The sequence below is a fragment of the Coregonus clupeaformis genome, unplaced genomic scaffold (assembly GCF_020615455.1).
Source record: "Coregonus clupeaformis isolate EN_2021a unplaced genomic scaffold, ASM2061545v1 scaf0043, whole genome shotgun sequence".
NCBI classification, from domain to species: domain Eukaryota; kingdom Metazoa; phylum Chordata; class Actinopteri; order Salmoniformes; family Salmonidae; genus Coregonus; species Coregonus clupeaformis.
In genome coordinates this window covers 59670-76451 of record NW_025533498.1, presented here as the reverse complement: position 1 = coordinate 76451, position 16782 = coordinate 59670, and the positions used below count along the sequence as shown (strand labels likewise).

General features: G+C 40.8%; 2 protein-coding genes and 1 long non-coding RNA gene across 5 annotated transcripts in view; 2 read left to right on the top strand and 1 right to left on the bottom strand.

Moving 5' to 3' along the window:
* Positions 1-166: 166 nt before the first annotated feature.
* Positions 167-2748, bottom strand: LOC121577806 (protein canopy homolog 2). Its single transcript, XM_041891711.2, has 6 exons — positions 2514-2748; positions 2112-2217; positions 1847-1962; positions 1456-1653; positions 1060-1156; positions 167-880 (listed from the first exon to the last, which is right to left on the bottom strand). Exons 2-6 carry the CDS (start codon positions 2215-2217, stop codon positions 837-839), a joined length of 561 nt encoding a protein of 186 aa, XP_041747645.1. The 5' UTR covers positions 2514-2748; the 3' UTR covers positions 167-836.
* Positions 2749-4277: 1529 nt separating this feature from the next.
* Positions 4278-6826, top strand: LOC121577807. Of its 3 annotated transcripts, none has more exons than XR_006002680.1 (4): positions 4278-4880; positions 5207-5430; positions 5800-6004; positions 6092-6826. It is a non-coding gene; the product is annotated as an uncharacterized LOC121577807 (long non-coding RNA). The 3 variants fall into 3 exon arrangements; XR_006002681.1 differs by having other exon boundaries at positions 4278-4895; XR_006002679.1 differs by having other exon boundaries at positions 4278-5430.
* A 4035-nt stretch (positions 6827-10861) lies between these two features.
* Positions 10862-16782, top strand: part of LOC121578798 (synaptotagmin-6-like) — a 46231-nt gene continuing 40310 nt past the window's right edge. Inside the window, exons 1-3 of the mRNA XM_045212711.1 lie at positions 10862-11027; positions 11789-11796; positions 12380-12431. Coding sequence (XP_045068646.1) covers positions 10862-11027; positions 11789-11796; positions 12380-12431 — 226 coding nt within the window. The remainder of the gene's footprint in view (positions 11028-11788; positions 11797-12379; positions 12432-16782) is intronic.

Here is a 16782-nt window from a genome sequence, read left to right as displayed (position 1 = left end):
ACAGATCTATACCTCACTTTCTATGTGAATTGTCGGGTCGCCCAAAAAGTTAACATATTGCAGCTTTAAACTGCATGAGTATTGTCTGATTAGTTATTATTCTTGTCTTAACACAAACCCACTTGTGTGTAATGCAACACTAAAACACAACACTGAAAACAATGACTCCAGATTGTAGAAATATATTTCCATCAAAGTATGAAAAAAAGATGACTGTGACAAAAGATGAATACACAAAATAGAAAAGAGGAATGAGAGTTGCTCGAGAAAGTATAAATCAAACCTTTCCATCATTCACAGGATACAATTAATCAAAGCAACAAGCACAGCAAGATTTGCAACCATGTTGAACAATTTCAGTATCTAACTACTGTTACAGAATTTGATTCACCATCTGCTTCAAGAGTAAGGTTAAGAATGTTTAAACTCCTGAAATCATCCAGAGTGATACCATTTTTTTCATAGCTACAGCTGTGTTAGACATACTATAAATAGCACCCGCAATAACATCTTCTAAATGTGTATGCGACCAATACATTTGATTTGAATTCATTGCAGTAATATACACATTACAAGAGTGCTCTACCCACATCATACACACCTGCATAAGGACAATATAAATTGAGGCACAAAAGCACAAATGTGTGAGAATATAGTTGATGTCATGAGTTTTCTTAACAGTAGTCGCCCAATAAGTTATACCTTGCATCTATGACTTGTGATTGATAGCGCAGATCGAGCTAGTGTGTTGAGTTCTACATTTCCACCTCCCCACACACTAACGTGGTGGAAGGTAGCTGTGTGTAAAGCTGAGCTGCGTGAACTGCAGGATGGAATCATAGCTCATCATGAGGGATTTGCAGAGCATGGTCGCAAAGGTCTGCAGAGAAAAACCATCAATGAGTTACATTATTTTAGTATTAATTTTTCACTTTACACGTATTGTATTACAATTAGTTATGCCAAACACAATTTTGTAAGAGGTGTATCCCCAATAGCAGTGCATGTAGTCTCTAGTGGTCAATATAATGTATTGGATCAAGTAAGAGGGTGGCATACCTGTTCTCTTGCTGCAGAGTTTGTCTTTCACGTTGTCCGTTTCATGGGCAAAGAATTCGATGACCTCGTCTTCATGTTGTTCAATGATGGTCTCACACTAGGGGTACGACAGAAGATAATGGTTAAATAAGATGTAGTTGGTCACACATTTCAGTGAGATGCAGGAGCTTGGAGCCACTGGCTTGTAACCTACAGTACAAACATATGGATGTGGAAAGTTTCCACTGCATTGGTATGTTTGGGTGAAAGTTGCAACAAAGATGCAATCAACTGTAGTCATTATCATTCACTACATTATCAGAGGTTCTAGAATGTCACACTGATGAGCTATAGCATGTCATCATCCCTAGATCCTACCCCCTAACATGTGAAAATGAAAACAAAATGGCTACCCACAGCAAATTTCAGGCTGGATGTGACTCTGGAATCCAGTTTAGCCTCTGAGAGGTCCATGGGTTTGCCGTTCCGAGACGTGACCCTCTCATAGGTCTCCCTGCTGGTGATGGGGTCCAAGCGTTCCCCGTAATCCTTCATCTTCTCACATATCTCCTCCATTAGCTCCAGGAGGTTACCCTCCGAGCGGGCGAGAGGAACCTGGGGGGAACACAATGTTGGTGAGCTCAACAAGAGAGAAAGATGATACCCCTATCATAGGAAACACTGTGATCATACATTACTATTACTATGTTTTAAAAACAATGCTGTAGAATCCCAGCCTCCAAATAAATAACATTGAATGTGTAAAATAAGGCCAATGAAGGACCCAGTAGCCATCAGGTACAATTACCTCTCTAATAGACTGGCTACCATCTGGGTTGATTCTAAAGGACCCGGTCTGGATCATTTTGTTAGGATCCACCTGGGATATTGCCCACTCCATCTCATCCACCATGGCCCTACATGCTGATGGACAATAGCGAAATGTTAGGTAATTAAATTAAGGTATGCAGACCAAAAGTGGACGCACAATGTAGAAAATAAGGGGGTTGGGATCAAATTATGAGATTAAACAGGATCTAGTGTAGTAAAAAGGTATTAGTCCAAAGACTTACCTCCACATTTGAGATCCTGGCCCTGCCTGGTTCCTTGGCCGTGGCTCACAAGAAAAGCAAGTAGCACACACAGAGGAAGTGATTGCAAGGGATGCCACATCTTCATCTAAGCAAAATTAGAGAGGGTTGGAAAAACACAGCAAATATACATTATACTGAAGCAGATCATTTTATCAATAGTATGGCGTCATGCAAGTAATTTCTCAATGGGTTGTCAAAAAATTCAGGGGAATCGTTCAGGAACATTTTTTTTTGTCAAATTCAGGGACTATAGCTAGCTAATTTAAATCAAAAGAAAATAATGGTACATCACACTCACTGACCATTCATGCATTCTACTGTGCTGAACCGTCTCTGACGTGTAACAAAGACAAAATGCAACTTTTAATGATCAGTAATTACCTGTTGTTTGTTAATTTCAGCCACCGCTACAACGATTTGGAAATGTTCATTCCACGCTGTTCAATCCCATTTGGTAAAAACTGGTGACGTAGGCAACGGCCGGGACGCTACCGAGAGGTGTCCGAGTTTATGCCAGAGGCAATTAGGACCCAAACCACATTTCATCAGAGAACCAAAAACAACTTCGATTTCATGGCAAATATCCACCGGTCTTTCATGTAAAAAGTCATACGCATCACAGACAGAGAAACAGAGGTTTTTATTTAAAATATTAAGTGTATTGCATTCTAATTGCTAATGTACAATGATCCATGGCTGTCTTTCGTTTCGCCAGTTTGCATTTGAACTTTTTTTTAGCTAACCCTTCTCCTAACCTGCTACGTTAAATTAGGCAAATTCGAGTAGGCATAATTCATTTAAACCGTCTTCATTTTAATTAGACTTTACTAACAACAACAGGGCTTTGTGTTGGAGCCTATTTCTTCCTATAGTATTTAATAAATAAGAGGTAGGCCTACCTGTTTGACAGACGAAATTAGCCTATAGGCTGCTATAGTCATAGATTTGTCTCAACTCATCCACCCACCGTGCACTCTTTAAATAGCCTACCTCTGTGTCAGTGAAGGGCTGTTAAGTTAAAACCAAGACTGGAATTGAGGGGTTATTATAGTTTTTTTTTATTAAAGAAAATGGCAAAAAGCACAGACCTACCCCTTGTTAGTTTAAGATTTTGAAGAAAATAAAGCGGATCCGATTATATAAAGTTATCTATAACAGCGCTTTGGTCCGCGGTGCTTTATGCTAGACACAAGCCGTAAAATACCCGGAAACTACGTGACTCCGATACATATGGGGATATCGTTGTTCCGTTTCTTTGACATTCAGAGGCTGAGTTACGACCTTCTATAGCCGAGGAGACAAAAAATAGACTTTGCTTGTAGAGTAATCTAATTCTGTCACTATCAATTGATTAAGCTATTCACTTTCTGTACAATAGAAGATGTTTAAACCCAGACAGTTTTTAGGGAACCACTTATGACCTTCTCTCGTTGGGTTAAGCCACAGAAGAAGAGTAGCCAGCAGTTAAAGCTTAACATTTTTTGCATTGGTAGGCCTAACTTTTGAATGTACCATGCTCAGACTCCAAATGGCGTCTCAGATTTAATTATTTGCAAACAGGGACAGTTTCGTTGCAAACAAGACACTCATTTGGCATTGGAGAAATATGATAAGATGAACACATAGGCCTATCTCTCTGTCCATTCTTAGCCTGTCATTTCAGAAATTTGTGTGGTATTAAAAAATCTGCTAATTTGTAAAATGACGTAGAATTGCATGAAATGTTTATAAAAGGCAATTTTTCTCTAACCTGCAAATACGATAATAGATTCATGCAATGGTTTTACTATACAGGAGATATTTCCACCCCTACTCTTGTCCACGGTGGCCTGCGAATCCACAACCTTCTGGCCCGCAGCCCTATGCGCTATCAAAATGCCTACATTGTCATGTAATGCTTACACGACGAAGAACCGTTTCTAAAACTGCATATCTAAGGCTCTGGTCTGTCCTAGGAGTGAGGGTAAACGGGAGACGTTCTCTGCTATCCACTTTATTTAAAATTATTATTTTGGGAATAGGGGAGGGTCACTTTTTTTTTTTTTTCAAGCGTTCAGGGAGGGTTTAGGTCAAATGTATTTTGCTGAAGGGAGGGCCATCCATTTTCATTTCAGAGATGTCCGATTTTCTCAATGTAACCCTTATTATAAATAACGTTCACTCCCTAAATTCTCCTAACCTGCTATGAAAAGTATATTTTGAAAAAAAGCTGGACAAAACCCTCCAAACTGAACCGAGTTTGGCTGTGTTCAAGAGCACCAAAACGACTGCGTACTGACTGGTCTACAAATCACCTTGTATCATAAATAACGACTCATTATTATTTGTAGATCAGTCAGTCAGTCACAATTTAACCATGATACATTGTGGTTTTGATCCTCTCGGACAGGGCCACTGCTGAAGGCGCACTTGGGTGAGTGCTCTGTCATCAACAGTAAACAAACAAATAAATATGTATTACCATCTCAAATGCACTTAAGAAACAAGAAAACATTCTTAAGGATCTTTGAAATAATCCGGTTCTGCAATATCGGTCATGCTAAATATTATTGAACGCGTCAAATAACAATATGCAACCTATATGCAAATAGTGGCCAATCACTAATAAGGCGCATGTGAAGCCAGCTATATGAAAGACATCTCACCAACAAACGAATAAGTTATGTCGAACCTTTAAACCATGAGAGACCTCTTTTTAAGTTTTGCCAACCAAGTACAACCACCCCAGGAGGATCGGGTGGTTCAAAGGTAGGATTAATTCTGGTAGGTAATACCTGGCAAAAGTCAACATTGACTGGTACAGCTACCTAACGTAACGCTCTCCCCTTTCTATTATTAGCCTACCTAGCTAGCTATGTTATCGTTTGTTATTTAACAGTATGCCCGTTCCAGTAAACTAGGCCTTTCTATTGCTGTTATGTTGTGTTAAGATTTCGTTGACTTTTTCTTCAAATTCTTGTGATTAAACATAGACTTATTGAATGTTATTTTACTGATTTTAAATATCATGGACTGTTTCCCTGTGTATATTAGGATACTTTTTATTACATTTAAATAATGTTTCCATATCTCAGTATCTTTAGAGTATCCTGTGAGGCAGATCAAAGTGCCCTGTGGTCAGGAGGAGAGCAGCATCTTGAAGGTTTTCGGGGAAACATTCCCCCAGATGAATCCAAATGTAGAGGCCTTTAAGACAGACAGGAGGAGGAGGCTCGTTCCCCTACAGCTGAACAGCATGTGTCCAGCTGCAATCAAATCAGCTGGGCTAGGGAGGTCTGTCCTGTACTTAAGATTGAAGGTATTTCATAGCTTATGTGTTAGGAAGGGGGAGGTAGATTGAGCTTTATTATGTCACGTGATAAATGCCAGAGGTAATGAATTAATTTAAAAAGAAACTGGATTTCCCTCTGTATACAAAAGTAAAAGTATTTGAGCGCTTAAGGAGGCGTTTATCCCGCTTATACCACAGTTGCCAAAGAAAATAATACTAAAGCACACATTTATCGGCAGAAATCCTGCTGCTGCTTGCGGCTACTGTGAAGTACTTGTCATTATTTCCTCTAACATAAGTATTTTGAATCGGTCCACTCCCCTAAATCAATACACATCACTATATTGTCCTTAACACTTTAAAAAATATATACATACTGTCTCTAAACCATAACAGGTTCAAATATGGTCTCAACTCTCTTGTGCTGCTGGAGGCATTGGGGAACCACCCGGACAGCTTCCGAGCACTTCTTGTAGACTCCATAAATCTTCCACTGCCAGGGACCTGTTTAAAGTAACCTATTCCATACCTGGCAGCAACCGGCGGTGGTTGGAGAATGACACCATCTGCCACTGGTTCAACTGGCTGGCTGAGGAGCAAGGTAAGATAGTAGCTCAATTGTTCAAGTTGATCGGTAACTGCGTATTATTCCATTTGTGATTTAAATGTTTTACTGTGTACTCCTCAGATGGAGAATGTCCTCCTCTAACAGTGGCAATGGTGTTGGGAGTTTGATACTGGGGCAACGCTGGTGCCACCCCTGGGGTTTGAGGACCCCCCCGACCATCGAATTCCTCCACACAGCGCGAGGGAGTCTCGCTGGGCAGCAGAAGAAAAAGTACCCAGAGGCAAACACGTGTGCTGTGACACTAAGGCTCCCTCTTCATAGCACCTACAATGCCTTTAGGGAATTCATGACCTCCGGTATTGTGAATTCCCCACATTCCGGTGTTGCATAAACACACCTTAGTGGAGAGTGACACATAATAGTTAGAACATTGGAGGGTGAATTACTTGTATTCACAAGTCTGTGGGACTTGTTCTGCCTTCTCTCTTCCACTGTTTCATATACAGTATGTACTGAAGACTTGTATATTTCCGACCCTGTTCTTTGAATGTCTTAATGTACCTCTTTCTGCCCACTTGTCAGACTAATGGAGAAAAGTGAGCAGATATATTTGGCCGCTAAATTCATTGTTTTTCAAAATATTTATTTGTATGATACATAATTTATAGAATTGTAGCAGTAAGCTACAGTAGCAATTGAGTGTTTGAAAATGTAGCTGCACAACCACATTTAAGCATTTATCTACTTACCGTCTATGTATTGTTAGTATAGTGCATTCTGACATTATTCAGACCCCTTGACTTTTTCCACATTTATTATTATTCTACAATTTATAAAATGTTTTTTCCTCATCAATCTACACACAATACCCCATAATGACAAAGCAAAAACCGGTTTAGACATTTTTGCAAATGTATAAGAATAAAAATACATGGAAATATCACATTTACATAAGTATTCAGACCCTTTACTCAGTACTTTGTTGAAGCACCTTTGGCAGCGACTACAGCCTCAAGTCTTCTTGGGTATGACGCAACATTTTTATTTATTGAATCCATTTTAGAATAAGGCTGTAATGTAACAACATTTGCAAAAAGTCAAGGGGTCTGAATATTTTACGAATGTACTGTATATCCGTATTGGCTGTTAATGTTCACGTAATGATCGTTAATATTAAATTAATTATACAGTCCATATTGTTGTTTGTCTTAGTGTTTTATGGTTTAGTTTTTTTACAAACACTTTACTGACACTGAAACAAATAACCAAAATCGTTTGCTGATATTGACTGAAGTACTGCTGCCATATTGCAGCCAACTCATCCAAATCTGAAAATGTGATGTCCTATATTTAAGAACAAATTAACTTACACCATTTTCATTAAATTAGAACTACATGCAATGATGAGGCTTCCCATCCATTGCATTAAGTGACAGCTCCACTTCTGGGAACTACACCTTTGTAGTGACTTAACAAATTTCAAATGCATTGATCTAAAAACTAGATCCATTAGTCCAAGGCTCTCCAACCCTGTTCCTGGAGAGCTACCTTCCTGTAGGTTTTCAATCCAACCTCAGTTGTAACTAACCTGATTAACCAGGCAGGGTGTGGACTCGAGTCTGTCTTGGCTCGCTCGATCATTTATACTTCCTCGTTGTACTTGCACTCGACTTGATTTAATCAATGCTCAATGGCTTGCTGAGGATTTTAATTTTAACTGATTTTATGGCTTCTCTCTATGACTTAGTCGAGGGCACTATGTTGTCCCTCTTAACCAGTAATTATTTAAATCAGGTGCGCTAGATTAGGATTGGAGTGAAAACCTACAAGACAGTAGCTCTCCAGGAAAAGGGTTGGAGAGCCCTGCACCAGTCCATCTTCAACCACATTATTCACACATTTACGTTATGTTGCTAACTGTAATAGGTTGCTGTTAATCACTGATATAAAATGTAATGGGAGCCGAACCACTGGTCCAGTAGAATCCCGATCTTCATTTTAAAAAAACTGAGGAGAAGACTGTAGGGCGTTCCACACATTTATTTTAACAATTTATAAAAGTCCCGATTGGGCATTACAAAAGGTAAAGTTATGTTTTAATAATGTCCTTTCAGAATGTTCCGTTGTCCTCCCACGGCAGGCACGCTCTGAAGGCTCCAATCCAGTGCTTGCAGTAGGCCTCTCCTGGGTCGTGTTGTACCGAGTGGAAGATAAATATTGTGTCAGCAGATGGGGCTGTTCTGCTAAAGCGCCATAGAGCAAAATACAATAACCATAAGCCGTATATCTTAAAAGTACCTGACTCTCCAAATATGACCAAACAAAATCGTAATGAAATTGAGAAGTACTTAACTTTTGTTAAGGCCACCTGTGTCTAAACTCTGTTCCCCATCCATTTAGAGTTGAAGTTGTCTGTCGTACCTTTACGATATAGGGGGGAGGTTGGATGGGGTTTCCAAACGCAGGAATACAGTAATGGCAAAGAAAAAGAAAACATTGAATAAGAGTGTACGGCTTAAAGTGGTCCTATGGACAGATACTCCAATCTCCGCTGTGGAGCCTTTTAGCTCCTTCAGGGTTATCTTTGGTCTCTTTGTTGCCTCTCTGATTAATGCCCTCCTTGCCTGGTCTGTGAGTTTTGGTGGGTGGCCCTCTCTTGGCAGGTTTGTTGTGGTGCCCTATTCTTTCAATTTTTTAATAATGGATTTAATGGTGCTCCGTGGGATGTTCAACGTTTCGGATATTTTTTTATAACCCAACCCTGATCTGTACTTCTCCACAACTTTGTCCCTGACCTGTTTGGAGAGCTCCTTGGTCTTCATAGTGCCACTTGCTTGGTGGTGCCCCTTGCTTAGTGGTGTTGCAGACACTGGGGCCTTTCAGAACAGGTGTATATATACTGAGATCATGTGACACTTAGATTGCACACAGGTGGACTTTATTTAACTAATTATGTGACTTCTGAAGGTAATTGGTTGCACCAGATCTTATTTAGGGGCTTCATAGCAAAGGGGGTGAATACATATGCACGCACCACCTTTCCGTAATTTATTTTTTAGGATTCTTTGAAACAAGTTATTTTTTTCATTTCACTTCACCAATTTGGACTATTTTGTATATGTCCATTACATGAAATCCAAATAAAAATCAATTTAAATTACAGGTTGTAATGCAACAAAATAGTAAAAACGCCAAGAGGGATGAATACTTTTGCAAGGCACTGTAAATCTATATATTCCTAATCTGGACTCCGATTTCGTAATCCTGCCTCAGATTACGAAATACTGAAAATCCGACCTCTGTGGCTGGAGCCTCTCTCTTTCTCTGTCTGTTTCTCTCCCTCCAAACTCTCTCTCTGTTGCTGTCTTGCTCTCTCTCTCTCTGTCTCTCTTTCTTTTTCTCTCTCCCTCGCTCTCTCTCTTGCTTTTTTTCTCTCTCTCTTTGCTTTCACACCTATTATGTCACCAGCAGGGTGCAGTATGAGTGGGTTAACAGCTGTATTTGATGTCATTATCAGTTTTTGAAATGAATAGATTTCCTAATAAAGCAACACCAATTTGATTAATTTGTTTATGTATCACATGTGATTCAGACCATGTACCACAATTCATATGCATATTTGTCTCACACTTAAATACTTATTTCCATTAATACCCACATTAAAAAAGACTACAGTTTACTATAGTATAATACTGTAGTAATACTATAGTTAAAAAAAAACTGCTGTGTTTTTGTGGACTGTAGTATACTGTAATATTAACTATACTGTAGTGTTTTACAGATATTACTATAGTATACTATAGTAGTATACTATAGTCTGAACGGATAGTTCAGAGCTTCTGCTCTTTTCTGTAACCTGTATTGAACACAATATATGGTCTATACTTGGCATGTAGGTTTCTAACTTATTGGTGGCACAAATTGGGATATGGGGAAGGACAATGGGCAGGGTATATGCAAATTAATTACTGTAGTATTACTTTAGTTAAAAAACTTTTTGTGGACATTACTGTAGTATTTACTGTAGGGTTTTTGCGGACTGTAGTATACAGTATACTACACAATTCTATGTTAAAGAATACACATGATCAAGGGATACTACAGTGTGTATTATAGTATTCTACAGTATACCACAGTTTACTACAAAGGTATATAGTATGTACTGTAGTATTCTATAGTAAACAGTAGTCCTTTTTCATGTGAGCACCTTCCATTTATGTCTTTTTATTTTATTTTTTACATTTGGAATAATTTAGAACTAATTTGCATGCGTCACACCTGCATGGTTAAAAAAAAGTGCAGACATGTTCAGTGTTTGAGAACAGTATTTAAACACCATTTGAGTTGTATTGTTGAAATACAGTGACTCCTATCATCCCTAGTCAAAGTAACATGTACACTCTTCTACACATCTACTTACACATGAGTGCATAAGATAAATACACTCAGTCTGTAGAAAGACCTCTAGAGACTCGTTCTCTCTCCTTTCTCTCTCCTCTCTCTCTCTCTCTCTCTCTCTCTCTCTCTCTCTCTCTCTCTCTCTCTCTCTCTCTCTCTCTCTCTCTCTCTCTCCACCCTCTGTCTCTCTCTTTCTAAGCATGGATATGGCATGATGCAACACTCCTGCTCCAGGAATACCTGGGGGGTCCCACTGCTTCATCAAGCCCCCTCACACACACTCTCTCTCACGCACACACAGACAGACACACATACTGATACTGACTGGCTGTACATTCAGGAGCCTGAGAGCCAGAGAGAGCCAGAGTGAGTTACAACAAGAGGAGAGTGGCAAGTAGCATCTATTTTTTTATGCAGCACCACCACCACCCCTCCTCCACGTTCTCCAGTCCTGGATGAGAGCTAAAGACTGTGTGGGACTCCCGTAGGAGGATGAGTTCTGCGGAGGAGAGAAAGGACCATGACATGTACTGTGAGAAGGCGGTGGCCCTCATCATTGACCTCTGTCTGGACGACAGCCCCCTGTTGCAGCCCAACACCTGCCAGGACTTCATCACACTGCTGGCCACCAACCAGAGCCCAAACTCTGCATGGTCAGGTATGCCCCACAGCCCAACAGCCTCCCTCTGGTCACCACTGTTTGTTTGTGTTGTGTTGTGAGTGACTGGGAGCACGTGTTGTGTTAAACATGCTAACTTCTATGTTTGTTTGTTGTGACTGACTGGGGGCAAATGTGTTGTGTTAAACATGCTAACTTCTATGTTTGTGTGTTGTGACTGACTGGGGGCACATGATGTGTTGGAAATGCTAACTTCTATGTTTTTGTTAGTGGTCCAGTGCAGGTAATTTATCATTCCTGCCAGACAGGATATTCACCTGGGGGATACTCAGAGGTTGGCTTGGTTGGCTAATTGAGCTAGGGTACTTTCTTAGACTTAATTACTTATTTCTGAAACATGGCAGGAAAGAAAATAAAATATGTCGGTTGCTAGGGTGATTTATTTAAAGAAAATGCAAAGTTGTTGAAATCGAAAAGATAGGTTCCTTGAAAGATAGGCTTTGTTCCTGGAATGAAAAGAGAAAAAACAATTCATTTATTTTAGGTTGGTGACAGAATGGATGTGGATTGACAGATAATGTATTTCCCCAGGGAAATAGATGACATAAAATATAATATGTTTTTTCTATCATTGTGTTAACTATTGGCTCTCAATAGGACTCCCTTGTCATACTGTTGCACATTCCTCGATGGCAGATGCAGTCTTGATGACAGCAACCCCTGTAACCCTTTCCTCTAGTCAAAGGAAAAAAGCTGTTTTTCTCTACCATATTCTCCTCCCACATGTGTGTGTTTCTCAGACATGCGAGTGAGGTCATCTGGAAATCCCCTCTGTGCCATAATTGTATCATACAAGAAGATGTTTCTCTGAACAAAGCTTTGGGCCACTTTCTCCCTACAACACACTTTTCCTCCTAACTCCAGGAAGCTTTTTATGACGTGCCAGCCAAGGGGAAACTGACTGACTGACACTACCCCATTAGTCATCATGGGGGTGGCCTTGCCCTTTACAAAGTATCACACAGTTTACTTCACATTGGTCTCCAGTTCCACACAGACAGACATCCACTGTCACTCTCTTCTCTCTCTCTGTCAGGTGTGGGCTCCACAGTGCTGCTCCGTCTTTACATTTTAGTCATTTAGCAGACCCTCTTATTCAGAGCGACTTACAGGCGCAATTAGGGTTAAGTGCCTTGCTCAAGGGCACATTGACAGATGTTTCCCTTAGTCGGCTCGGGGATTCTAACCAGCAACATTTTGGTTACTGGCCCAACGCTCTTAACCGCTAGGCTACCTGCCGTCTTAACCATGGGGTTTATTGGCAGATAATTGAAGTGGCATTAGCTCAAACTGATTGTGCTCTAATTAAAGAGCTGTGCTGTGTCTGTCAGAGGGAGCGCCCGCAGCTCAGCCAGGAAGAGACCAGAGTGCACCAGTCCACAGGTAGTAATACCACATGAATAGAAGACTGCCACTGCCTCCGCATATGCCCTCGCATAGCGCTGTACACGGCTTCCAAAAACCAAAGGTCGCAGATTTGGATTGGCAGGTTGGGCGCCCGTTTGTGCTAAGGCGAATGTTAGAGTTGGATGTGGATGAGTTTCTCGAAACTAAACTGGCTGCTTTGGTTTGTTCTGCCTTTCAGACACACACACACACACACACACACACACACACACACACACCACTCTGATAGCATCTGGGAGGGGAGTGTTGTTGGTAGTAGTAGGGTTGGCAAAAACAATTATTTTCACCATGGGGGGTAGTAGTTGTTGTAGCTCATAGTGTAGTGTTAGTATAGGTAGTTGTTGTAGCTCATAGTGTAGTGTTAGTATAGGTAGTTGTTGTAGCTCGTAGTGTTAGTATAGGTAGTTGTTGTAGGTGCAGTACAAGTAGTGCTATGAAGCAGAATAGCTCTGGACAACATCACAGCTAAAAGAAAGACAGCCGTTGTTTACAGAAATTCTATCATGGAGTTGTCTGTCTCCTCTGACCAAAAAGTCACCATGATGACCCAGGCTGTTCTCTCGCTCTCTCTCTGTCCTTGTTTTGAACGTATTCAATATAGTGCCAGTTTGGATGAATAGACGTACATCTTGGTGCAGATGAAATCGAATTCCTGCTAAAGCACGTCTTCTCAATAATTCTGATTGTTTGATAATTCAATAATTTATTGATGCTTATATGCTTTGCAGTATCTTATGGGGGATCTGTATTTTGTTCTATTGCATTAGCCTTTATTGTATGGATATGGTAGGGTTTACCGTAACTGCTCTTGATTGAATAAAGGGCCTGAGGTTGCATCATTATTTGAGTGTGTGCAGGCAGTGAAATTAGGTCATGGTGTTATCCAGCGTTAGGAGCATTAGATCAATCACTTCCAGTCTCTGAAGAGGGATAACCAAGAGTGGAGACGGAGGGCAATGGAGGAGGAGAAAAGATGCCTGGGTTTATTTGACAACTGGAATCTAAATAAAAATCATACAGGAGAGACAAACACCTGCACTCGTACGAGAACATCTCTGCACCGCCACAGTCACCTCTTTTCTTTAGTTTTCCAATTTAGGTTGTAAAATGCATCTGGAAACAGCAAATATTACAGAAGGCTGAAGTCTTATCTTTAACATCTAGAGGAGTAGCAGCAGAGCTGTGCAGTGTGCTCCCCACCACCACCACCACTGCAATATGTGACCATGAATAAATAAAGTAGTTGGGCTGAGAGTATGATAGGAAAGAAAATAGCATTCATACAGAATGTACAGGTCGTGGGAGAGTAGTCTAGTCTCTGTAACCCACGGGGGATTATTACAGCGATGTTAGGCAGCAGGCCTATTGAGCCACATGTAAATAATTCAGCTGAGTGAGGCGCTGTTTTCCAGCCATGTCAATGGCATGGATTGGTGACTTAAGGCTTGCACCTGGCTCCCTAAGCCGATGCTTAGCTACTTTTGTATCCCAGGTATGGATTTTAGAGGGCATTGGCTGAGTTGACACAAAAGCCCATTGGGTAAAAGCCCACTTATGTAAAAAAAAAAAAGATCTGATGTTGTGCTGAAGCCCATAGATTAGAGGTGTGTGTGAAGTGCTACAATGAATACTTTATTGTTGATGCCGAATTATAGCTGAGCACAGGAAGAAGTTTACTGGCAGGTGCCCAAAATTCTAGGCTTTGATATCATACGATACATTGTGTTGAGAATTTGATTATGAAGGGAAATGCTGAATCCTTACAGAGGAAGGGATGGGGATGTGTAATGCTTAGAGGAAGGGATGGGGATGTGTAATGCTTAGAGGAAGGGATGGGGATGTGTAATGATTAGAGGAAGGGATGGAGATGTGTAATGCTTAGAGGAAGGGATGGGGATGTGTAATGCTTAGAGGAAGGGATGGAGATGTGTAATGCTTAGAGGAAGGGATGGAGATGTGTAATGCTTAGAGGAAGGGATGGAGATGTGTAATGCTTAGAAGAAGGGATGGGGATGTGTAATGGTTACTTTACATTCATATGACAGTCATCAAGATGATGACTGTCATATAAATGTGTCAGATACAGGCCTCTGCTCAGATACCCAGACTGGCCAGGGAGTTCTGTGTCATTGTGAAAGCATTATGTCTCACAGACAAGTCAGTAATGTGAATGAGACAACAGCGCTCAGTATTCACCGGCGAGCCTTGAAGCATCTTAGCACAAGAACATTAGCCCCTGATGACCGCTAAATTCTACCTCATTCCAATTTCCAGGAAAATATTGTGCTTTGTTTTTCAAAAACACCACTTAAGACCTGAGGTTATCCTGGGGAAAAAAGCAAAAGGACAATTGAAAAAAAGCCTGAGACCAGTCAGTCGGTCTGAGGTAAATTGAATAATAAGCCTTTCTGATGGAAGGTGAGGGAGGGATGGAGCAAGGGAGGGAGGGGAGACAAGGGGGGAAAGACCAGGGAGGGGACAGAAGATGAGAGGAAGGGGGAGTGGGGCAGGGTGGAGGAGGTACACCCACATTGACTGATTCCAGAAATCTAATTTTCAGCCAAGGGCTGCCTGGCAAATGCTGCTCTGACATTTCATCCTTGATTGTGTTATATTTCTCCTCTGCTAAACTGCAGCAGACAGAGGTTACCAAGGCTCATAGACATTGACAAGCCTGTGGAGGAGATGGGGATTATGACACTTTTATTGCCTCAAAAGCCAGCAAGCTCAATAAGAGAGAAGATATTTCCCAGTGTTTTCAAATACTGAGTGTGTATGGGGCAACGTACAGTTTAGGTTTTGCACTATTGTACGTTATACGAGAGTTACATTGTTATAAAGTGGAGGGTTGTTGTAACTTTCAAATCTATTGTACAAATTTGTACAAGTAGCCTAGTGTTGAAAGGATTCCTGTTGACATTTGAAATTGGCTGTAAATATTCTGATTTTAAATACTGAGGAATCCTAGCTAATTGTGTTATCCTTTTCCCTGAAAAATTGAATATGCAATGCTGAACAATGGAGATGCCCTTCCACACAGTACTAATTACATTTGGACCGGACATATTCCTATCTCCTGTCTTATATCCTATCTATGACCATGTGTGACTGGCCAATAAGGGCTGCATTGGTGTGGGGGTGGGGTTGAAATGGTAACCAAAGCATACATTCTCATGAAGCCTGGATATTCTACTAGAAGCTGTGTTACGAACCCCGTGGCTTTAAAAGTCTAGGGTGGATGGAACAGAGACCCGTAACATAATTAATGCAAATTAGAATCATGACATGGAAACAGTGAGAACCAAAAAATACACCGACAACCATAAACTACCGTCAAACACAATATGTTTATTTTGAACACACGGTAAAGGTTTGGGAAAAAGGGCTGAGCAGGACCCAAGAAATGAAACAATGTAAAAAAAAAAACTGATCTTGCCTGCCTCAAGAACCGCTAAGCTACTGTTAATCATACAAAAATTACAGTGGGTGGTCCGCTTAGGTCTAACTAGTGTTTTTAGACAATTTTCTTCCTACGGGTAATGTATGCCCAAGGGCAACTTGCTTAAATCCCCCTTTTCCCAGAACCACACAACAAAGTTACCAAACAGAGTAACCAGCAAATGAGTGCGTACACAGGACACCACAGTACCCATACTCACATATGGAAATTGTCTCCCTCAACAAACACAACTGACTGGCTTTTAAAACAATGGGAGGTGTAAGTGAAAAACCAGAAACAGGTGGTGCAATACAGAGGAATGTCCACTGATTGGTCCACCTCAGCAATCAGCAGACAAACGGATGTCGGACAGGTGGGACACCCCAACGACCACCAATCAGGAACATAAAGGACACCTGTGATTAGGGCAGAAGGAGAGGAAAAACACAAAAACACACACAGGATACCTGTATCCGTAACAAGCTGACACAATACTACATCAGGGTCGTATTCATTAGTGCACACCATAGCAATACATAACAGCAACAGAAAACAAAAACAAGCGTTTCTTATTGGACAACTTCATACAGTCCCTCCCTCTTTCAGTCAGTTTTATTCCGTTTGGTACCTAATGAATACGACCCAGAGGCCTTTAATAGACAAATTTCCCAGAGCCAGCTCAGCAGCAACCACGGCTGTGAATTACAGATACATTAACATGATCAATAGGAGCCTTGAATCTCGGGTCAACACGTCATGATGGGTATATTATTTAATATAAATGTGGCATTAGGTAACTTCCCTTAGTCTCTCCCAAGGTGATCCTCAATGATGTGTGTGTGTATTCTGATCCTGAAAGGAGCCATGTGTTGTATTCCTCGTTGTCAT

Coding starts and splice junctions, on each gene's coding strand:
- LOC121577806 (XM_041891711.2), bottom strand. CDS start 2,217: ATGAAGATGTGGCATCCCTTGCAATCACTTCCTCTGTGTGTGCTACTT. Junction 1,157..1,455: donor CATCCAGCCTGAAATTTGCT/GTGGGTAGCCAT, acceptor TCGTACCCCTAG/TGTGAGACCATCATTGAACA. Junction 881..1,059: donor ACTCTGCAGCAAGAGAACAG/GTATGCCACCCT, acceptor TTTTCTCTGCAG/ACCTTTGCGACCATGCTCTG.